Consider the following 25020-nt stretch of genomic DNA (forward strand, 5'->3'; position numbering starts at 1 on the left):
GGTAATATATTAGTGTATTTTCTATGAATTGCTAGTGACAAACTAAGATTGAACAAGTCACAGTCCTTTACACTTCAAAGAGACATGTACATTAACAAACATACATAAATGGGCAAATGGTATTATAGAGACACCATTTAGCTACTGCAAAAACTGATAAAGAGCAGACTTTGTTATCTACCACTTATATCTAATGTAAGAATTTGAAATGTCTTTGCAATTGATATCCTAAAAGGTCACTGTATCTGTATATGTGTGAATAGTTAGTTTAGAGTTTTAAAGCTTGGGGCTATGCCATGTTATATTTTGTTAGCTGTCAACAGTAAATTGACTGGTTTACTGACTGGGGCAACTGCTATGTGTAAGTTGATGTAAGCCGTGAACAGTAAAATCGACTGGTCTACAAGCTAGGGGTCATTGTCATGTTCAAGTTGTAAGCCGTGAACAGTAAAATCGACTGGTCTACAAGCTAGGGGCCATTGTCATGTTCAAGTTGTAAGCCATGGACAGTGAAATCGACTGGTCTACAAGCTAGGGGCAAATGCAATGTTCAAGTGTATGTAACTACTGAACATTGAAAGACCTGTCAGCCAGCTGGGAGCCACTGTTCATGTTGTAAGCTGTGAATGTTAAATTGACTTGTTTGCTAGCTTTGGGCCACTGCCATGTTCGTGTTATAAGCTGTCAGTATACTAGCTGGGGCCATACCTTAATTGACTATGATATGTTGTTTGTATTTCATTACCAATACATTACTGTAACATGTTACTGAAAACACTTCTTAGTCCTGGTACAATGTACAAGCATAAATTCAATTTAGATAAGTACAAGGTTTAAAAGCACTCCTGGCTTGTAATCAATGTTGTAATCATGTATGACTACGGTATTGTGAATTTCAATTTGACAGTTTCTATACTTTGAACGCTAATTACACATCTTAACTACAATGTAGCATTACTTTAAGACACATCATTGCACTTTCTACAGTGGATGTTGATGAACTCGACACAACAACCCAAATAGTGATTTGTTCAGGGATGTACTAAAGTAGATAAACTTTAATTTCTAGAGGTACTTTCTTGGCATTCCCCTACAAAGTCATGGTACAAGGTACAGAAATCTATTGATTCAGGGAATTTTATCAGATTTCCCTACTCTGTTCAGGGTGCCTCACCAAAATGATTGTACATGTAAGGAAATCTGTACAAGTTTTAGCAGATATTTCTCTTCTGTTCAGGTTCCTAAACTAAAATTATGGAAATCTATGCAATTTCTAACAGATTCTCTACCTCTATTCTGGGGGGTTCCCACACTACAATTATGGTACATGGCAAGGGCATTTATATGCAAGTTTTTACCAAACCCATCTCCTTTCTTACCAGAGTACCTGACACTTAGTAAAATACACATGTACACTGCCAAATATTTTCTCCTTTTTAACATCTTATATATAGTGATGGATAGAATATAATTCATAGGTCAAATTGAGGTCAGCTTTTCTATGGCAAGAAATGAAATATTCAGAATCCTAAAATTAATGTTGAACAGTAAGAAAATGAGCTTTTGAGTCTTGAAAGGGGAATAAATTTTAAATAATTTTTCAGTTTTATTTTAGCTGCATTCCTTTACTAGTCAGATTTATAAAATATTCACCTTATGATTCATTTGAATATTCAAGAGAACGGAGTGACATAAAATTTGACTCTCACACACTAGACTGTACAATACACCACGTTGTTTCATCGCTTGACCTTTCTGTGAAAGCTGTTGGCTGATACACAAGGGCGCCCTAACACTGCATACCTTCCAGATTATTCATGTACATAATATGACATTTTTCACACAAATGATGGCAGTAGGGCGCATTATCACCATAGCGGCACTTTTCAACAGGAAGTAAGAGCACTGACATCAATTTGATGAAACTATGATAAAAACTGCTGTGTAGCACTGATATCACTTGGAGCAACTGTCTATGTTCTTTGACATATGGCCCCAACAATGAGGATTCAGAGATGCATTTTAATAACTCCCTTAGTCTCAGCTGAGCAAGGCGTCATAAGAGGTCAGCTTGAACAAATTAATGAAAGCAGCAGGCCTTGAAATTCGACTAGGATTAAAATATAACGCAACTCCCTTTAAGTTAGTTGAGCAATTATATCAAATCTATCTATAGTTTTATCTATGGCTGAAAAGGGATTTGTAACCCGAACAACATGCTGAACAGTCATATAATTTTAAGGGGAAAATTAGATTTCTTTAACATCTGCATTTAATAATACATATTTTGTTGTAATATTGCCATTTTGTGAATTGTCATTAGAGCACCCTCACAAAATCAATTTTAATACATCTGGGTAAAAATAGACAAAGATAGCACATACTACTCAAATACAGAGTCATTGCCATCACATCTGAGTCAAATGTGTGTAAGTACTTAGGGTATTAGGAGGTCAAGAGGCCTCGTCTTTTGTACATGCACGTCAAATCCCAAGATATATGAACTGTCACATACAATCATCACTGTCCAGTCACTGCTGCACTAAAAGAGCCATGCATCTTCTATACATGACATTTACTCTTTTTCTTGCCCTGACCCTTATATCTCTTTTATTTTTGTAAATATGGTTTAACCCAACACTATTTCTATGCTGATAATGGACCAACATATTGACAAACAGGGGGTAGGATTTGAAGATTGGAAAATGTTATGTTACATATAGGAGATGTAAAAAGGAAGGGGTGAGGGTGTTAGCACAAACTGAAGCAATCTAAGCCCAAAATGTTTGTTCTATACTCTAATCTGTTTTGTAACCCGAACAACATGAAGAAGACAAGTAATATTAGGGTTAGGGATGTTAAGCATATAGGCTATGTTTATACAATGATTGTCTATTGAGACACAAAATGTACCATACCCTAGACAATGTTGACCAGATATCAGTGATAAGTTGGGATAGCGTGCTATATTCTCAATAATTTCTGTCTCTGTGGAGCATTATTTTATCAAGTACAAGAGTGTTATCATACAGCAAGGCATCCTACAAGTATATGAATAGGATTTGACATCTGTTTATCTTATTTTATTTATTATTTATTATTTCATTTAGGACAACAGGAGTACACCCATTTACTCAAACCTAAAATACACTTTATTTTACCAAACTGTAAAGACTAGTTTCAGTAAAGCGGTATGATATTTTTGACACCTCACAAATCACACAAACAAAATACAGGCATAAAATAGTGAGCATGCACATGAAATGTTAGTAATACATTTTATCTCACTGTGAACACAAAAAGTTTTGTGTGTCAATCTTCCTTGTTTCATCCAACAGCAATGTTGACTTATGTTCACAGTAAAATAAAATATATCATTTTGTAAGTTTGTGCACTATCAGTGTCTCTGTATTTTGTTTTATGGAATTGTAACTAAAACGTTGTGCGAGATGTTAAAAAAAAATGTCATGCTGCCTACTTGAAACTCTATAGTCACTCTGGTTTGGTAGTAAAGAACATCAGGCTGCCTAATTGAAACTCTATGGTCACTCTGGTTTGGTAGTAAAGAACATCAGGCTGCCTAATTGAAACTCCATACTCACTCTGGTTTGGCAATATTTTAGAGGGGTCAGTGATACTATAGGAGGAAATTGGAGTGCCTGGGGAAAGTGCCTAATTACAAGTTACAACGTGGTAAATTGAATCAAAGTCAGACATTACCCCTATGGCAAATGGCAAGATACAAGTGGTTTAACCAACACTCAGTCACCAACAACTCCTTATAGCCAATTAATGGGTCACTACACCGGGACTAAGCACACAATGATTTCTATATGTGTCTGATTTTCATTAATCAAACTATATCTATATACCAAGAGTCTCCCCCTGCTACTTGTTCAGTTTTACTGAAAGGAAAACATTTTCTGAGATAACAGAAATCTTTTGGAAAATCATCATGATAATGTCATTTTCTTTTAAATGTCAGTTGCAAGCAAATAAATTCAAAAGTATATGTTGTTCAGATACATTTTAATAAATGAATGAAAGAATGAATGAATGAATGAAAGAATGAATGAATGAATGAAAGAATGAAAGGATGAATGAAGGAATGGATGAAGGAAGGAATGAAGGAAAGAATGAACGGGTGGATGAATGAATGTCATGTGAATGGATGGATGGATGGATGGATGAATAAATATATAAATATATAGATAGATAAATAATTCAATGTATGTATCTATAAATACATGAATGAATGAATGAATAAATAAATAATGAATGAATAAATTACTGAATGAAAATCAAAATAAAAGAAAAACTATACTCTGTTTTTGAAAGGAATGCAACTCAAACCATTCATACCATACATTGGGGGCCTATTTTCATTATTGCCTTCATATATTATTGAATACAGTGACTTTTCAGTAGTAATCAAGTGAGACTGAGACTAAGCTACCCCACCGACATTCACTTCACAGAGATACATCCTATGTATGTACCTGGTAACCGTTATATGTATAATTATGTAAATCAATGCTATCATGCTGTTGTGAAAAACATTTCAACTGATCCTGTTATTTTATCATTAGTTATAAATGTTTATAATTAGAATGTCATTCTTGATTACAATGAAAATCAACCAAGCTGTAAAAAAAAGGAAATGGGTTGAAGAGTGGTATTATAGGAGATAATCACAGTTTACAAAAAATAAGTCCTTCCACCTGTGATTTGAATCCCACTAAAGTGAAATAATTGAAACAGCATGTGATCTCACTGTGGATATCATCATAAAGTACCCCGACGTTTTAATATGAGGTACTTATCAACCATGTCTATGTCTATAAATATTGGTGTGGCCATTCCCTTTTTTGTATCTCAATCACTACTTAGTATTACACAGTAATCTCTAAAGCTACACTATATTATAGCTACAACTCGAATATTTTTAAAAACTTCTCAAGAAAAATTTCTTGATCCCTGTTGCCATGTATACACTTGTAAATGACATATACTGTAATGTATCCACAGGGTTTTGCATCTCTTTGGGTAAAATTCAGATTCTAAGTTTCCATGGAAACAGGATGTTACTTATTGGAGGCTTTCTAATATGTCAAGGTCTCTGAAAGCTTAGGTACAAGTACATACATTTTTAATATAATAAGTCCTATGTGGTGTATTCTTCCTTTCAAGGACAGCATACAATAGTAATTTTTTTTTACATAGGACACCTAGTGACTGTGTCTATTCATAGCTTCAATTTGGAATTCACTTTGCAGCATTTCATTTTATTAAGCAAATTGATTTTCAAAAGCACAAATTACAAATATACCATGACCTAGGGGGTCAGACATGACTTTTGTTGTGATTTGTATCGTGTCTTTTTTATAATGGTTCGTAGTTTCTATAGCAATTTAATTCTACAGTGTGTGCATGCTTACATGTGTTTGGTCTGTATATCACCAGGGGTACAAACTAGACTAACTTAACTATGCTATTTCTTGAACCCTGTTGCCATGTATACATTTGTATACGTACATCGTTTACTGTTATGTAGCCATCGCTATGACTCTACATTGTATACTGTTATGTAGCCATCGCTATGACTCTACATTGTATACTGTTATGTAGCCATTGCTATGACTCTACATTGTATACTGTTATGTAGCCATTGCTATGACCCTATTTAATCATAATGCTGAATACATTTTATTAACTAAGAATCATCACACCCATTTTCTGACACCATGGCACGGTTACTGATGTTTCTTTTTTTTTAAATACAATATGTGTAGTGTTTTTATTAAAGGTGGTAAGTAGGTAAAATCTACCTGAATTCCACAGTCATCTTACCAGGGTTCTCCCATTAAAATTACAATATGATATACAGGAATCTTATGCCATATTCCCCTCTTTCTGTTATCAGGTTTCCCAAAATTATTTTTTGTTTATATTATGGAAGTTTTGACAATGCAATCGCTTTTTTAGAGTAGTATAAATATCAATGTTTTAATAAAAGATACTAGAAAGTCAGTCTAATGTTATAGACTGAGGAATTTGTTGTTGGTGGTGCTCTTGTTAACCACAAATAAGGAGTTTTCAGTGTAGTACAAAAAGACAAATTTTTAGGGTTGATGGTGGCTGAGCAGTTAAGCTTGTATGCCTCTTACTTCTGTAGCCTGGGTTCTGTACAGGTCTGTATGTAAGAAAGGTGACGCTCAGTTTGACCCTGCCGAACAATGCAGGTTACCCCGGGCACTCTGATTTCTGCTACTTCAACACTAGGGCGCTGCTCCTGTGGCAACTATTCAACAAATTTCCGAATATATTTTGACGACTAAAGATTTAATTTATTATTATTAAAATGTTTCAGTTTAACCTAAAATTCTAGTTTTGAAGTCTGATAATATTCTATTTAAAGTAAAGAAAACAACCTACCTCTCCAAGTCTGTATTTTGTGTTCTTCTAATTCATCCATTTTAACCTAAATAGAGACAAAATAAAAGAAACTTTTAGAGAACTTAATATTCATATCACAGTCAAAGCTGCCACTAGAATTCAATAGAGTAAGACAGTCTGTGCTGTGCCACCTTGAAAGAAGTGTACATCATTCTAATAATAGGAATCCCATACCTTCACCTTCATAATAGGTGTGACATTTCCAGACATGCACAATAACATAGCAAACAAGGCTTCTTCAAATTTAATGAATTAACCATTTAATAGTTGCAAAATCAGTCACAGCTATGTATCAATTTCACACAAACGTTGAGAATAAATTAGTAAGTACTACAAAATAGACACAGTTTAAATGAATCAGTAATTTAACCCTTTGATTTCGAGTTCAACATATTTACATTCTGCTGTAGCAATCCATGACGAGTTTCACTGAATAGAGACTGTGTGTGTGGAATACAAATTTATATTTCCATCGTCAAACTACAGAAGGTTGTCAATTATTAAATGTACTGTTATTGTCGTTGTAGATCTAAAGCCCCTTCACTTGCAGATAAACACAAATCCCCAGTAGTTGGATGGAGTTGATAGTTTTCCTACTGTTTTTTAGTATTTCAACTTCTTATATGTTGTTATGACTGTATAATTAGCTAGTGATTGAACCCTATCAATAAACATCACATTAATTAACTATCTGTTGAAAATTGTTTAGATTGTACTATTTACACATGGACATCAAGCCAGTTTACTGTTTACAACATGTACATCAAGTGTTTTACTGTTTACACATGTACATCAAGCCAGTTTTTACTGTTTACACATGGACATCAAGCCAGTTTACTGTTTACACATGGACATCAAGCCAGTTTACCCAATACTTTTAACAAGGAATAAAAACTGTCAGGTAATTCCACTAACAAGGAAGATTAAACACTTAAATCAAGACTGGACCAGTACCGGTACATGAACACTGTGTACGGGATTATATAACAGTATAAGGTTTTCGTCCATGTCTTGCCACCATGCCATGGCAATCACGTTAAAATTTACAGTAATATTTTTGTGTTTTTGAGCAAAATCAATGAAATATACACAAAAATACAGCTCCAGTCAATCAATCAACCAGAAACCTTGCAAGCCAAGAATATTTTTCCACAAAAGCCAAAAGCCAAAAAAAAAAAAAAAAAAAAATCCTCTTCCATGCCTGTCGTAAGAGGCTAGCGGTTAATAACAATGGAAAAATCTATAAAGTGTCTCATCCAGTATACAGTACTATACTGTTCAAAAGGCAATTACACATTGTATTGTTCAAAGGCAGTGTGTACATGTACATGAAAACCCTGATGAAGCACTCTCCAAAGAGATGAGGCTTTGAAAATCTAGATGCTGGGAAATAAGTGAGCAAATTACAGGTGTAGAGCACAACAAAATACAATGTATTCAATAGTATTTCTGTCTTCCTCAATGCTCATTATTTTAAAGTGCTAGCAAGTAGTATTTGTACTGTGATTATAACAGGATATAAGAACAACTCAAAGTGGAAATGGTCAAAAAAGAAGACGACCTAATTGAAAATGATTGAACAATCTGATTTTTTCATCATAGGTAGCATGGTGAGTAGACAAGTGGTTAAAATGCAACGAATACAATATCAGAAACCTGGTCTTAAATAATTTCAAATAATTTGCAATGTTCCAGATGTATAAGGCATACATGCTTCTCATAGCATTTATTCATACAGCAGTAATCTATCAAGTTTTGCTTCTCCCCGTACAACAGTTATATGGTTGCGGGCATTTGAACATTTCTTTAATGGTGCCAAAAAGTCGACAGGTTAACTGTCTACGTAAAATCTATTCTGATATATGATACATTGAATCACAATTGGCGCATTAGTCTGTGTGACATGTACTAGAATGGATTATTATTATCAAAACTGGCACCTTCAAGAAATTTTCAAATGCCTGCCAATAATAAATGCTTGTCAAGTGAATGAGAGATAAGTTCTGCAAAGGTTGCATAATGCTAAATAAGTTCTGCAAGGATTGTGTAACACGAGATGAATTCTGCAAGTGTTGTAGAATGCTAGATAAGTTCTGCACACAGGTTGTATGTGAGATACGTTCAGCACAGGTCGTATGTGAGATAATTTCTGCACACAGCTTGTATGTGAGACAAGTTCTGCACAGGTTGTATGTGAGATAAGTTCTGCAAGAGTTATATTTCGAATCTTCCTTCTTTTTTTGTAATTAATTGGCTAATTTGTAATCGTACAAATCGGACAGATAAGATTATAGAGACTGACTTTTAGAATCTAGCCTACTTTTTCTTTTCCAAAAATTAACAAGCTGTCAAATATCTCCTTAAAAGATTTGCCATAATAGCAAACCAGCAGCCATATCCTCTGAGGATTATCTTCAAATTGCTCTTAATACATCAATGTCAAGACATTTACTCAATGTATACAAACAATTATCAACACGAACTTTTGGAAATAAACCCATAAAAATAACATTCACCTAAAGGGTCAATGCATCTCTTGCATGCGTATCCTGGAATTATTTCTCCCTTTTTTTGATCAACTGAAATCAAAGTAAGGCAGGGATTTTTGAATATCTAGATGAACATTCATCACCATTTAAAATCAAAATAAATTTGGTAAAAATGTAATATTTATATATTTTATGATATGATATCACATTTTGATCAGTTTGAAACATCAAATATATTTATTTTTATCACTGGGAATAATCATAAAAATGATAAGAAATATTGTGGACTGTAACAATTAGTAGATGTGGGCTGTAATAGAATTAATACGGTTAAAAGAGTGTTCAAGGGTATAAGCAATTCAAAATCAAAGACACTGCATGGCATAATAACAAACATAGTTAGGAGTGTTCAAGGGAATAACTTCAATAAACAATTCAAAATAAAAGATACTCTATTCTGCAACAAACATAGTCAAAGACTGTGTTATAACAAATATAGTTAAGAGAGTTCAAGGGAGTAAGCACTTCAAAATTAAAAATGCTTTATATTAATATAAATATATTTAAGAGTGTTCAAGGGAATAAGCAATTAGTTAAAGACTATATTAATACAAATATAGTTAAGAGTGTTCAAGGAAGTAAGCACTTTAACATCAAAGATGCTTTATATTAATACAAATATATTTAAGAGTGTTCATGGGAGTAAGCAATTCCAATTAAAGACTGTATTAATACAAATATCGTCAAGAGTGTTCAAGGGAATAAGCAATTCAAAATCAAAGATGCTTTATATTATTATTACAAATATAATTAAGAGCGTTCAAGGGAATAAGCAATTCAGTTCAAAAAATCAAAGACAATGTACATGTATACTTACTAAAGGCGACTTGTAATAATATTGAAGAATGTTAATAAAATCTGTAATTGTTAACATTCCTACAGAAGGAAAAAAACACAAAAAATGTGTAATATTCATGGCAATAGTCATTTTTCATACATATATTCACAAACCATCATCCCATTTACAAATGTATCAGCACACCGACAAAGCATTAACAGTGATTTGTATGCAGCTGTGTAGATAACACTGGGAGAATAGTGATGTGTATTGTTAAAATGGAAAGTGCAAAGTTGACCTTTGACCTGCTGCACAGGGAAATAACATCAATGAAGAATTAAATAAGGCTTGAAGATAAGGCTTGTGACCCATAAAAGCACATGATACTTGTACATACGGTATGCAATAATCCTTGAATTAGGTACCTGCCCTGAATGAAAACCATCACTTCACATGCCTGTGACAATTTCTCTGTTTGCACAAAATCATGTTAATTGAATACTTCTACTTCAATACTGTAAAATATCCACCAATTTCTGCATTTGGTTAAAAATATTTGTCAAACATCCATCGATGATGAATTAGTTATGTACAATATACAAAACATACTTAATTGCCTGTGGCTAATGTTTGTCAAGATCTCTTAGATATGCTCTAATTGGAACATTTTTTTTTGTTTTTTCTTCAAATTAGTACTCCTTATCATGGCATATTCTCAAATTGTACAGAATTGGTAAAATTGCTTTGACAGAAAATTTAGAACAAATGTTACATTGTAATCCTCTTTTGCTCAATTTGTATTTTTTTTTTGCAAACAAACAGATACCCTCAGATAGAGAGAGAGAATTCATCCTTCTTAGGAAGCAGATATAACCTAAAGGTAGTTCACACAAGGTAAGGCAATATTGGCAATGTTTTTGTTACACCAAACAATACAATGGAGCAAATTTAAGATTCTGGTTGAGTGAGACAATGTTCAGATCAACTTGATTTTTGTGTACGTATAGCTGTACAAGGTTGTACATATAAATATAACATGGCAAGTCAACTAATCTCACTTTGGGAGAAACCACAATGATTTTAGCTTCTTACCTTAATTTAGAATTACATGTAAGAAGGGATTTATTGAGAGATGAAACATGTGATGTACTTCGCCTATTACTTAAATGTAATTTTGAAAGAAAATCACTCTTAAACTGATATTAAATAAGGTACTGAGAAAGGACAGGGTAATTAAATTCTTATTGGAACAATCCAATGTAATAAAAAACTTAAAAAACTGTCATTTAGTCAAAAGAAAGCTATTGATTGTTAAAACGTGCATAATATATTTTCTAAACATATGCAGATATAATTATGTTTCACTTACATGGATGTGAAATATGAATACATTTATAAATTATAATTGCTTTTGAAGATGCAGAATCACAGACAGAGACAGACACAGAATGACAGACAGAAGGGCATAGACAGACGGATAGATGGATTTAGAGACAGAATAATATTAAAAGGACAGTTAGAAAGACTGGCTGACAGACAGATGTAGAATGAAAGAGACATATGGATGAACAGAACAGAGACAGAAAGATAGATCACATTCACTTGTCAGTACAATTGTACACATTAATGTATATGAGCTACATGTACTTACCTACAAAATCTTGCTTAGTGTTATCCCATAATGGTGCTGCTCTAACACCATTGTACACTAATGCGAAAAAGGCTTTCTTGACCTAAGAAAGACAAGCATAGAAAAAGTTATAAATTAATTTATTTGAAAAAGAAAATATGAGACAAATGGATCATAGCTATAATATACACCCTTGGATTTATGTTTTCAGTCGAATGGCATTTAAGTTACAAAACAAAGGGGAGGGGGGGGGGGGGTTCAATGTGAACATGTTGAGCTGAATCTTGGTTGGACAGTTGGGAGACATTCAAAGTTGGGAGAGTTGCACTTAACACAATAGGAAGAAATTTTTCAATTCTCTGAACATGAAACAAAAATTAGACAAAATTAGAAAAAGGTGGGCGTCAGCAACCTTGCCTTGACAGCATCAATTGGGAGACATTTCCGAAAATGGCATTCAACACATGTCTGGTGGCCTTAGGCAAGAGCAATCAAACTCAGACATTTCAACATGAGCTAGTCATCTTATGTTAAGTGATGAAAACCCATCGCTAGGTGACAAAAGCTCAGGGATGAAACATGATTAAAGTGACATTGGCAAGTAAACACACTGTCCTTCTACATTCTATATCCTGTAAAGTGCTGCAGGGTATATCAATGTAAACCTGTCAAAGTGATGTGATAAAAGGAGATAAAAAAAGACCGAATGCATTAACACAGAACAATGTAAACACAACATCAGACAGAGTACCAAACAAGCTTGATTTGATAATTAAATATTCATATTTATATACATTCATAATAATAATTTTTTTAAAATATTTATAATTTTCAACACACCATAGTTTTGATTACATGTACATCTTTAAAATATTCATAATTTTCAATATACCATGGTTTTCATTACTTATTTAAATATTCATAATTTTCATTACTTTAAATATTCATAATATTTATTACACTATAGTTTTAATTGTTTATATAAATATTCATAATGTTGATTACATCAATCATTTTTAAATATTCATAATTTTCTAATATGAATTTTTCTAATCAACTAATCAATCACACTTTATTAAGCTATCTCATATTGTATGAGAATTATTCACTATTTTGTTTGCCACTTTCTAAAGCAAATGCAAAAAGTATTAGCAAAAGATATAATATTGCATGCCATATAATTTTTCTTCAAATCACATGACATTTGTAAATATTACATACAACGCTTTGCAGGTTAACGTTCTGCGGCTCTGTATGATACAACCACACAGAAACCAATAAGAAACTGTACATTCTACATTTCAAGATAGCAAGATTGAATGATTACAGTTTGTTGCTACATTTTGTATATCATGAAATGAACTACGACGCCACACCATGCAGACGTCAAAACATTGGTTTCAGCCCTTGGTGTTTGTGTTTTAACTAGCTACATTGGGTTAGGTGGGCCAGATATAGAGACAAGTATAATTATTAATAGACTAAGCAAAATAGTATACTGACAAATGGGTTACTCTAGACAGTTTTCAGCAATGTCTGTAATCCATAAGTACTCATCAATCAAATTACAAATGAAACTACACAGTAAATTGTCTGTAAAGGTTAAAAGTGGATTATTACATCTCCCACCAGCAAAAACTCAATCGATTTTTACTATATGCAAATCAGTTTCCAAGACAAGGATAATGTTACACATGCCTTGTGGCAGTGCAGCATACAACTGTGAAAATTATCAAAACCACCAGTCGACTTGTTAATATTGAAGAACACAATATATTTGGTTCTTTTATTACATTGAGACTCAGACCCCCAAGCAACAGACTAGCAACATATTTTTTTTATACTAGAATATTTATGCCTTTTTAAGTTCACCAACATATTTTCTACTAGAAATAATTTATTGGTTTCATTTTAGGCAGATGTAAGTGACCATGGTTTAATGATCAAGCCTCTGAGTGTAAAGTTTTCTCGCTAAGTTGAATAGCTACTTTTATAATGTGAGAATGAATGTTCATGGACTCGGGGTTCATTCTTAGTAATGAAATTTCTATTCACAAAGTCAACAAATTTCTTGGAAGCAAATTGCAAATTTCGCAGACAGCAGTGTCAGGGTACGGATGTACTTCTACTTTTATACTCTTTATGAATATGAAATCTTGCACCATGTACATGTATGCTACATGACTGCAGCACTAATGCAGTACCTGTGCACAATGCAGCTCAGAATAGCTACAAGCCTGGGTTGTGCTGCTTATGCACAACTACATCACCTGTACATCACTGGTGCAGCACTACATATTACAATGCCGCTCAGGAAAGATAGAAGACAGGCTTGTGCACAAGGTGTGCTGCTAGCTGCAGAATTCTTTCACTGTGACAGTGCTACAAATGTGTTCTCGCTACTTTTGGAACAGAAGAGGTAATCTTTGGCCAGGTCTCAGTCTATTCAAGGAAGTTTGTAAGACAGAGTGAAGGTGATATGTTGTTTCATGTATAAACAGAGCAAGGAATATTCATACATGTACATGTAGGAAGGATTATGAATATCATTTATATGGCGAGCTGCACAGGATGTAATTTCGTGCAAGACCTTGGCAAAAACTCTGTGTGTGGCAAGCTGCACTGAAGTAATACTGCATGACACATCTAAGTGAACAGTCACTGTGGTGATGTTGCATGACACATCTAAATGAACAATCACTGTGGTGATTTTGCATGACACTTCTAAGTGAACAATCACTGTGGTGACTTTGCATGACAGCTATGTTAAGTGTACAACTGCTGCTAGTTGCAGGCAATTCAGCTGGTGTCCTTCCTTTTCGAAGTGAAGGTTTGACATTTACAAACTAAAAATAACAGTTTCTAGAGCACACTGAATGTCTTGTTATCATTCGTATCCTACACAAATTGATTGGAAATGCAATTTCCACTTGATAATAAAAATCACAAGCTGGTCCCACGTCCCTTGTTTAGGACTAATACATTACAGTATATAGCTGTGTTATCACTATAAAATGACCTAAATTGATTCAAAATACACTTTCTACTTTATGATAAAAATTACAAGATGGTCCCTTGTTATTTCTTCAGGTCCAACACATTACAGTTCAGTGTTTTGTTATCACTGTTGTATACTAAATTGATTCAAAATGCAATTCCAACTTTTTTTAATAATAAAAACACAGTATGGTGTCCCTTGTTCAAGACTAAATTATTATGGTATATGAATAGTATTTGCAATTTATGGCTTTGAATACAACTAATTATGAATACAAAGGCCATACAGGTCTCAGCAGAGACTATCTCTCATCTTTACATTATCAATTAATATGAGACGAGTAAATGCGTTTCCTTTACAATTTAGTTTTTATTAAACTGAATGAAAGAAGCCAGTTTTCCATTCAAAGATTACGTACGTCTATCAGTAATGTCCACACAACATATCTTTTCACTAAGTGTTTTCAGAGATTTTAAAAATACCCAGTTTCTTCAATAGATCATATATGCTGTCTGATGGCATATCTTTTTAAAAGGCTCTTTCTCTACCTACAAAATGTATTTCATCAGATTGTGTATTCATTATTAACTACAATATTTATTCAAAACATTACCCATAACTGTCAAAGATGATCACTTTAGAGCTTGACAGCAATTTCTATTTTTATCAAATATTTTTCCACAACTTACCAATAACTGAGTGTCAAAAACAACCAACTTTGAACTCGTAGGGATAAGGTCATAACATCGGTGGCCTTTCATGAATTTAACAAATGCAAGATGTTCATCTGTAAGATTCAAATAAAAACAGAATTTAACAAATGTTCAATCTGTAGAGTAAGATTACAGTAAAATATAAAAAAAAATGGATTCCTAATATTGCATAGATGCATGCATTATGAAACACTATGATAGTAAACATTACAGCTACCATAGATCAAGTCAAGACGTACATGCTCAAACAGAGATGAGTTATTTTCTGGTCATTTTCTGGTCAGTATACATGTCACTACAACAAATGTCTACATCACTGGTTCTGCAGTGCTTGAAAAATTAGTCAAAACATATTCAGAATAATCATTATTTTCCCATTATTTTCTTTAAATTAAGGTTATGCAGGTATAATTATATTCATACACAAGCTCTCTTCTTCCACTTTCGATTGAAAAACACACACGTTTCAAACAAATCACTAGTTCTTCACCAGTGTCTAATTAACTGGATCTGACAGAATAATCCAAATGTTTTGTTAGAAATATATGTCTGTTTTTCAATAGAAAGTGGAAGAAGGGAACTTGTGTATGAATCTCAGTGCTTCCATCATGAATATACATATAGCATTATAATCATATTATGTCCAAATATGTGTCTTCATTCAGCAGTACATGTACATATATTTGTATCATAAGTGTTTTATCACTACACATCTTCAACCAAAAGTGACAATGCCCATATATAAGCCCCTTATATTTTCCTTGGCAGAATGAAGACAAATATGAGATTGGGGAATACTAGTATCACCTAGTAATAGTACGTCTTCAGTCAATCTACTGTCATTAATTTTGATTGCACTACTTATTTGTATACATCACTCAATGAAATAACGGTTTCCTGGATTATACAACTTCTCATCAAAATGGTCTTGCAAGTTTACGCATCAATGAATTCATTTCTAAAGGAATAATGATGTCAGTTTGAGACCTATTATTAGTTTCACAGAAATAACATTGTCAGTGTGTGTGTGTGTGTGTGTGTGTGTGTGTGTGTGTGTGTGTGTGTGTGTGTGTATGTATGTATGTATGTATGTATGTATGTGTGTGTATGTATGTGTGTGTATGTATGTATGTATGTAGGTGTGTGTGTGTAAGTATGTATGTATGTGTGTGTGCATGCGTACGTGTGAGCGTGCGTATGTATATATGTCTGTGTGTGTGTATGTATGTATGTATGGATGCATGCGTGCATGTGTGTGTGTGTATGTGTGTGGGTATGTATGTGTATATGTGTGTATGTGTGTGTGTGTGTGTGTGTGTGTGTGTGTGTGTATGTATGTATGTGACTCACTGAAAGATTCAGACATTTCACGATACACATGTACATATGTATAGGAAGATGAATAATATGCATACACAAACATGGATACACACCTAAGTACTATATGTGTGCATATGTATGTGACATATGCTATGTTGTAGGACTCATATTATCTTGATTTCGTCATTTAATACAGCACATGTATATAACATCATAAATGATATAGTCTAAGTCAATACCTTAAGACTATTCAAGACTGTACAACAATCAGTATGGACTTTATTATAAAAGTAACTGTTATATAAATTGAAAACTACATACCGTCCTCATCAATGTCCATATTTTCAAGACATGGATCTGAGGTGGAGAACTGAAATAACAAACATACAAGCATTGTGAGCTCAAAGTGAGGCCTGGAGTGGGATGTTATTGGGCTACTTGATATTTTAAGAAAAGTCTGTCTGATGGCCACTAAAAAGATTTGAGGCAAAGGGAATTTCATTTCAGATCTATGTAATGGACCATTTCCATGATAACACAATTCAATTTAAAATATGGTAGCTAGATAAGGGCATAGACAGTCCGCAATCCACACTGTCCTGCCTACTATTCCCTGGTACAGAATTCTGATGGCTAAAACAGCTTTTTCAGATTTAGAGGAAAACTATTTTCATTTCTGATACAAACAAAAGAATGCTGAAAGAATTCAATAGTAGCTAGATATAACGACAGTCTGGAATCCATAAAGTCCTCAGCTCACTGTGTAAAGGTTTCCTCTTTCATTTGAATACTGAATGAATCTTTCTGATGGCCCACAACGATTACTCAGCTTTAGGACGGACAAAGCAAATCTCATTTCAAATCAAACTTTAGAGTATTATCACGATAAAAAACACAAATCACTTCAGAGAACAGTAGCCATGCTAAGGTCACAGCCTGGAATCTATACTGTCTTTTATTGCAGAGTATATGTCTATGATTTCAAAGCTAATAAGGTCATGACACAGAATCCCCTAGTAGACACTTCACAAAGCCAGGTATTTCACCAAACAAATTTAAATAAGAATGTAACCCATTCACAGTGGGATACCTGCCGACCCCATTCATGTCCATTGACCTAATTCAGTGGCAAAGATCAGTATGACCTTAGTTCTAAATAAAGGTAGATATTACAGATTTAATGATATATCTTTAAGTTTAAGAGATCTAATGCTTTCTGATGCGTGTGTATGTGTGTGTGCATTTAATGAAAGTTTATACAGTTAGTTTTTCTATCAAGACACAATATACTAGTCTATGAGAACGATGACCTCTCAATAACCTATCATGATGCTGTAAGTTTGAAATTGTGCCAAGAAAAACAAACCCACTAGAGACGTACAATTCTTTCAATCTGCATTATGATTAACTCATCTTAACCATGAAATTTATTCAGTATATATATATATATCTAGGAGGTATTAATCTTAGCATGTCAATGGCTTACATTAAATCCATACTTGGAAAATCTCAATGTAACAAGATCAGTTTTTTGTTACTGTTTAGACGTTTTGATATTTGATTTATCAAACAATCGTTGATGAGTAACCAGACTTAATCTATGCAGTGAACATGATCATGCAGTGTGATGTGACCTGGGTGAAATCATACATGTCTGATAATATATAACATAGTCAAATAGTTGGTGGCTTTGTTTGATATTCATGGCTTATACTTTATACAGTGTACTAGTAGCAATAAATTACAGGGGCCAGACACCTACAAAAAGGAGATTTGGCTCATCGACTTAAAAACACAGAGCCACTGTTTCTTGACCTACATATCATACCATAGAGGGATCATGCCCTAGAGAGGAGGTCACTCACCACAGCATCTTTGCTCTGCATAGTACCATCCACTTGTGAGTTTGACAACTGCCCCGAAAGTGAGCGGTGTGTAGTCACCGGTCGTCTACTCGAAGGCTCCTTATTATAGTCTTGAAGTTTCAACTGCGCTAGTTTTTCAGCTGTAATAAATGAAAAGAAAAAGTCATCAGATATCGACTACTGAATTTACGAGACTTGGGTATGTATGAGGTAGGGAAAGCATAGGAGATCAGCTGTATACTGTACACAGTGTGTATGTGATTCTAGTATGTTAACAATGCATGGTATGGCCCAGGGTGATCAGATAACTCGCCAAGGCTTAACCAATTCATTATTCGTTTATTCCTGCTAGTAAGCAATTTAGAAATGTACAAACCTTGCAATATAAAGGTTCTCAATAATGGAATGAGTGTAATACAGTGAAAACCAAAGCTACATCTGCAAATGGAAGCTGACAGTCTGCTAAAACACACTCTGAGTATGTATGTCTGTATGAACTGATGTTGGCAACTGTCCCATTACTCTCTGTGTCTTCCTCTAGCTATAATACCAGTAAGCTAAGATTTCAAATTACCTGACACTACACACGAGGTAAAGATTGATAAGCTTCTAACACACAACTACCGCGTGGACAGGCAACATAATCTTGAGGTAGTCAGTCAGTAAAGCCGTCAAAGTAACAGAGTCCGAGTTAAGATGTAATGCAACCAACGTAGGTGGTGCTGTGTTCATTTCAATGCTGTGTTACAGAGTGTGCTATAAATAACTCAGGTCATGACATCATCAGGTCAGTTCATTTCAGTCTACGGGATGGACCCCTTAAGTCCACTTCAAAATATCAATCTCTAAATCATCCTTTTGACTTATTTGTTTTAACAATAAATCCCCAAATGATACATTCCTGAAAAGCTTGATTGAATTTGATAATTTCTGTATTTATACTGACTAAGATGAGGGTTTTTTTCTTCAGAAATTTATCAATTCATTACGCCTTAATTATTTTAACTTAGTTAAAGTGTTCATTTAATCAATATTTGTAAACATACTAGTAGTATGTGCAACACTATTACTTCACACAAACACCAAATTTTCCTAAATTAAATTTATTGAGTTTAAATCATTTAACAACCATGTAATATGGTTTTAAAAAAAACAATAAATAATTCTCATTTTATTAAACCTAATAAATCATTCTTATCAAGGTGTGGACAGCAAAGAATATTTTCATCCCACGTAAATTATCTACAACCATGCTGACTCCCCTAGAGATTAATGGTTACTCCCAATCTCTTGTTATTACCTGCAAAGTGTAAAATTGAGAAGTAATTTTCTTTCCATAGAATGCACTATCCTTGATGTGGTACCATATTAAAAATTCACTCGATATTATTAGATTTGTTAAGGTTAGTGCGCTCAACTTTCCACTATGCAGTATTAATCCTATGGAGATATTGAGAGTATATGTGTTGGGAATAACAGATAGAATTGAGATCAGTATTTAATACACTCTCCTACTACATCTCAGATAATTCTTAAACTCTTTGTGTAAAGGCCACCCACTAGAAATCATTTGCTGTTCTATTAATAATACACATGTAGGTGGTTTCTGACTCATCCATAGTCAAAAAATGATACATGCAGCAGCAGAACCAAAATCTTCCAGATCTACCATTTTCCGATTTTTTTTCTTGTGGGAAAATGTAGTTTAGGATTGACAACAGACAAGTGATAGTACCTTCTTAATAAACATTTATATCGGATTTTAACCAAAACCCTTTAAGATCTGCCACTTTCTGTTTCATTTTCTTGGCTTTCAGTTGGAAAACAGAATTACATTTATGACTGGGAAAGTAAACATACATGTGACCATAGAACCCAAATATGCAAAATCTACCATTTTCTATTCTTCTCCTGATCAGATGTACAAATTACATTTTGTGATCATCCTCAGATATGAAAGTCAGAAACACGTGGGTTATAGAACCCAATCTCTGATCTGTGATATTTTCTATTTTTCTCTCGAGGAAAAACGAGTCAAAACTGAAATTAGTTTCTCAAGCATATATTGTTGTTATCTAGAGTATTATCAATTCCCTTACTGTTAGTTATTATCTAAACTAAGTGATTAGGTGCTGTGAGTTGTCTAACATCAAATGAATACCTGAGAAATACACGTCTCTCTCATCAGAGTTATAATCGCATTACCTGGCCAGTGGAGTACATGGTATTATGGTAGATAAATACAGGATACATTTCACCTTAGAGTACCATGTACTTCTAAGTTTTGTACTATACTTGTTCACAATAAATAATATGGATTTTTGTAATAACATTAAATCTCTGAAACGTCGTCATGGGATTTTTGACATTTTAATATTGCCTTCAAATTAAATAATATATTTATATAACATTACATTACATTGTAATTTGTACATTAGAAACAAATTACATGACTGTATAAACATAACATTACATTAAATGTAGTTACATAATACAATTAAAAATGTACATTAATATTGCACAACATAACAAATGTACCTTACATTACATTATATTACATTGCATTATATCATATAACATTACATTACATCACATCACATTACATCACATTGCATTACATTGCATTACATTGTATTCCATGTACATTGCATTGTATGACATGACATGACATGGCATGACATTACAATACATGTGCATTACATTACATTATATTATATTACATTACAATACATGTACATCACATTGCATGTACATTACATTACATTACATTATATGACATTACATTACATTACATTACATTACATTACATTATATTACATTGCATTGCATTGCATTACATGTAGATGCACATCAATTCACATCACATCACATCACATCACATCACATCACATTACATCACATCACATTACAGGTGAAATAGCAGTAAAGGGTGTGTCTTAAACTTTGATAAATAATATAAGTGGAGAGTAGACACTACATGTAAATATCTCATCCAGTCAGTCTGTCATATTCAGTGCAACTGTTCTTGACACCTTACACAACAGTTGAATATAGAAATACACATGTATGGCAAATAGTACGTATGTTAGCAAGATTTCTATCCCTGGAGAAAGCCTGTGTGCATATTCAGCTATCCCTGGGGAAAGCCTGTGTGCATATTCAGCTATCCCTGGGGAAAGCCTGTGTGCATATTCAGCTATCCCTGGGGAAAGCCTGTGTGCATATTCAGCTATCCCTGGGGAAAGCCTGTGTGCATATTCAGCTATCCCTGGGGAAAGCCTGTGTGCATATTCAGCTATCCCTGGGGAAAGCCTGTGTGCATATTCAGCTATCCCTGGGGAAAGCCTGTGTGCATATTCAGCTATCCCTGGGGAAAGCCTGTGTGCATATTCAGCTATCCCTGGGGAAAGCCTGTGTGCATATTCAGCTATCCCTGGGGAAAGCCTGTGTGCATATTCAGCTATCCCTGGGGAAAGCCTGTGTGCATATTCAGCTAAAATCAATCCAGTGCCAAAAAGCACACAACTACAGTATGTTTGAGTGCAGTTGATTTAGTGCTGGATTCAAAGGATATACAAATGTAATCTGTACTTATCAGTCTACATCTTTAGTGCAATAGCAGTTTTGTACTCATTTATTGAACAATAGCTTACACATCACACAAACACACTCATATAAGATGTTGGATATTCAAACCACTCTATGTGAAAGTGTGTATGCAAATACCTCTTAGTGTTTACATAATTCTAAGAAATCTATTCACAATATAACCAGGCCTTACTGAAAGTGTGTATGCAAATACCTCTTAGTGTTTACATAATTCTAAGAAATCTATTCACAACATAACCAGGCCTTACTGAAAGTGTGTATGCAAATACCTCTTAGTGTTTACATGTAATTCTAAGAAATCTAGGCCCTAGTGAAAGTGTGTATGCAACTATTGTATGTTTACATGTATTATTCTGATATTTCTATTCACACCAGGTTAGGTATGCCCTAGAGTACAACTGTCAATCATTGGTAATGTTCATAATGGCTAATACAGATTCCATGTGCAATTTACAAACATTATCAAGCTGAAAGATTTGTTTGCAGTCGTATATCCACCTGAGAACTACATATTATACACTTCTCTACCTTTCACTCACAATGCATATGTCGTCATCTTTTTATTATCACAACAGCTTTTCAGTAGAATTTGAATTCCCTGTGAAAATACTACCTATTTCTGTATACGGTATATAATGCCTATGTCAAGAAGAGATGAACTCCTGTACACAAAATTGTTGCATCCATCCATCCATCCATCCATCCATCCATACATACATCCATACATACAGACAGACAGACAGACAGACACATGTATAAACAAACAATATATTCATGCATACATATAGACAGACAAATACACAGACAGACAGACAGAGACAGACAGACAGAGACAGAGACAGAGACAGAGACAGAGACAGAGACAGACACAGACACAGACACAGCCTTATACATTGTACTTATAAAGACAGTTTAATAAACTTTGTGTTCACTTGTGGTGAAAACAGGCTGTCAAATCCTGTCACTAACATTAATATATTCCCAAAGCAATGCTAACCTAACCACAGCTGAATCAAAGCAAGACAGCAAGGCAACAATATATAACCACACCATCCATCACCTAATTACCCAGCTTTTGACAATCAACTATAAAAGATTTCCTCTAATTAAATCAGATTCAATACTACTGGAAATTAAATTCAATGGCGACAAATTAAAAACTTTAAGAGAAGTAATTATGATATTTAAAAACAAACGAATAACTCCTAAATTATGACATTAATGAGGCCTATTTTCTTTTCATTGCAAAATCTATTTAATATGCTGCAGATGTTTTAATTGGATTTTACCTTTGAGGCAGATATCTCTATTATACTCTGATTAACTGTCTGATTAATTGTTGAAATTGATATTAAATGAATGAGTTGTCTAATCACCCTGGTGATCCAAAAACTGTTTTTTGATGTTTTCAATCAAAGAATTGAAGGACATTTTATAATACAACATGGCTACACAGCACCCTCTATAGTTCAACATCAGCTGTTATTTGACCTATCAATGAAGTCCTCACTTGGTTGCTATGGTGACATCAGTAGTCGACCACTCAATTGTGTTGATGAGATTGTGAATTAAATGGTGTTTATTTTATATATCAACTGTATTGCTTTAATACCTATATGATATGCTGAATTTGGCTGCCAAATGTAATATGGTTACATTACTGTTTTCATTAACTATATGAATTACATTATTTTGTATTTAATTTCCTCACTTCAAAATTGGCTATAGTATGATAAATATCAAATTTGTGTCTGCAACCCTCTCTTAGAACAATTATGGAATGCACTAATGGCTCTGGTAACACATCCACTAATATTACTTCTAATGACGTTATGAATAATTATTAAAAATGGTGTTTACTAATACATCAACAATATAAATTTGCTGCATCACTTTGGTGCAAGACCCCCCCCCCAAAAAAAAAAAAATAAAAAAAATAAAAAAATAAAAAAAAAATAATAAAAAATTACAATACAAAATGTACATGGGTCTATTGCCTTAAATTATAAGTATACTGTATGAACTTGTTCAAATGTAAAGACCCGGTTCAAGTTAGCATTAAAATTTAGTTGTGAAAAAGTTGGTCTGGAACAACAGAATGATCCTACATCATATATGTATGTAATCCTTGTGTCTCCATTGAGAAGACGGCACTACTGTGACAACCTAGGATTGAAATCATAGCCTTACGGGGTAACTACTGCAAAACCGTAACGCAAAATGACTTCATATGATTTCTCATCCTTCACCTAAAGTAGCGTAACTGTAAGCCTCTGTGCATGTCAAGTCATATAGAATAGGATAGGGTGAGGGTGGGGGTCAAAGGTGAGGGCTAGGGGAGGGGGTATCCACATGCACAAAACATAACTTTGGTCACAAAGTGGGTGAGGTATGACTTACATGATGTACAGTGTAGTAGACTAAATGGGGCCACATTACTAAACTGAGAGATACTTCTACACTTGGACCATACATGTACATGTACATAGCCTGTTTACTGCACTTACATGTACTGTGACTTCAAAAGCTGTTGTTTTCGCACACTCAGAAGACAACAGTTATGAAAGTCACAGTCACAGGCTAAGCCATGCAATATCATCATCCAACAAAACACTGGCACGATCACTTCAATCAAAGCAAACTTTCTTACATTCTACTATTTTAATCACGGTAAAACGAGTCATTGCTCTGGGCAGTGTACATGCACATAGGGGGCAGCTGTATTTCTAAATCCTCTACAGTTTGATAAAATCCTTTTCACCTTATCCCACTAGAATATCAGCTGATTCAGAGGCGCTACTCAGATTCTACAAATATACATGTAATACCATGGAAACAAGGAACTAAATAACACAATGTTCTAATCTTCTTAGTGCTTCTGTTCCGGAAACATTCAAAGAAGATGCTCATGATACAAGTCTGCAAACTGCTTATAGCACTATCCTATCCAGCTTGAATAATCTAGGTCTTATGACTATGATATCTATCTCTCTCCATCAACTGCCTTGAAGGAAAGTTATCGAAACTCATCTACATTGTAATATGTATCTTAGATCACCCTCAAATGGTTACAACCTGTCATTATCCAGCAGCAAATGCACC

General features: G+C 33.9%; 1 protein-coding gene across 4 annotated transcripts in view; it reads right to left on the reverse strand.

Annotated features, from left to right (window-relative positions):
- Positions 1 to 25020, reverse strand: part of LOC144434628 (5'-AMP-activated protein kinase subunit gamma-1-like) — a 90739-nt gene that overhangs the window by 8496 nt on the left and 57223 nt on the right. For all 4 annotated transcript variants that reach the window (XM_078123116.1, XM_078123115.1, XM_078123114.1 and 1 more), the window contains 6 exons: positions 18310 to 18449; positions 16766 to 16814; positions 15101 to 15198; positions 11435 to 11516; positions 9823 to 9881; positions 6436 to 6481 (listed from right to left, as the gene is read on the reverse strand). In XM_078123116.1, coding sequence (XP_077979242.1) covers positions 6436 to 6481; positions 9823 to 9881; positions 11435 to 11516; positions 15101 to 15198; positions 16766 to 16814; positions 18310 to 18449 — 474 coding nt within the window. The remainder of the gene's footprint in view (positions 1 to 6435; positions 6482 to 9822; positions 9882 to 11434; positions 11517 to 15100; positions 15199 to 16765; positions 16815 to 18309; positions 18450 to 25020) is intronic.

This window comes from Glandiceps talaboti, chromosome 4 (genome assembly GCF_964340395.1).
Source record: "Glandiceps talaboti chromosome 4, keGlaTala1.1, whole genome shotgun sequence".
In the NCBI taxonomy this organism is placed as follows: domain Eukaryota; kingdom Metazoa; phylum Hemichordata; class Enteropneusta; family Spengelidae; genus Glandiceps; species Glandiceps talaboti.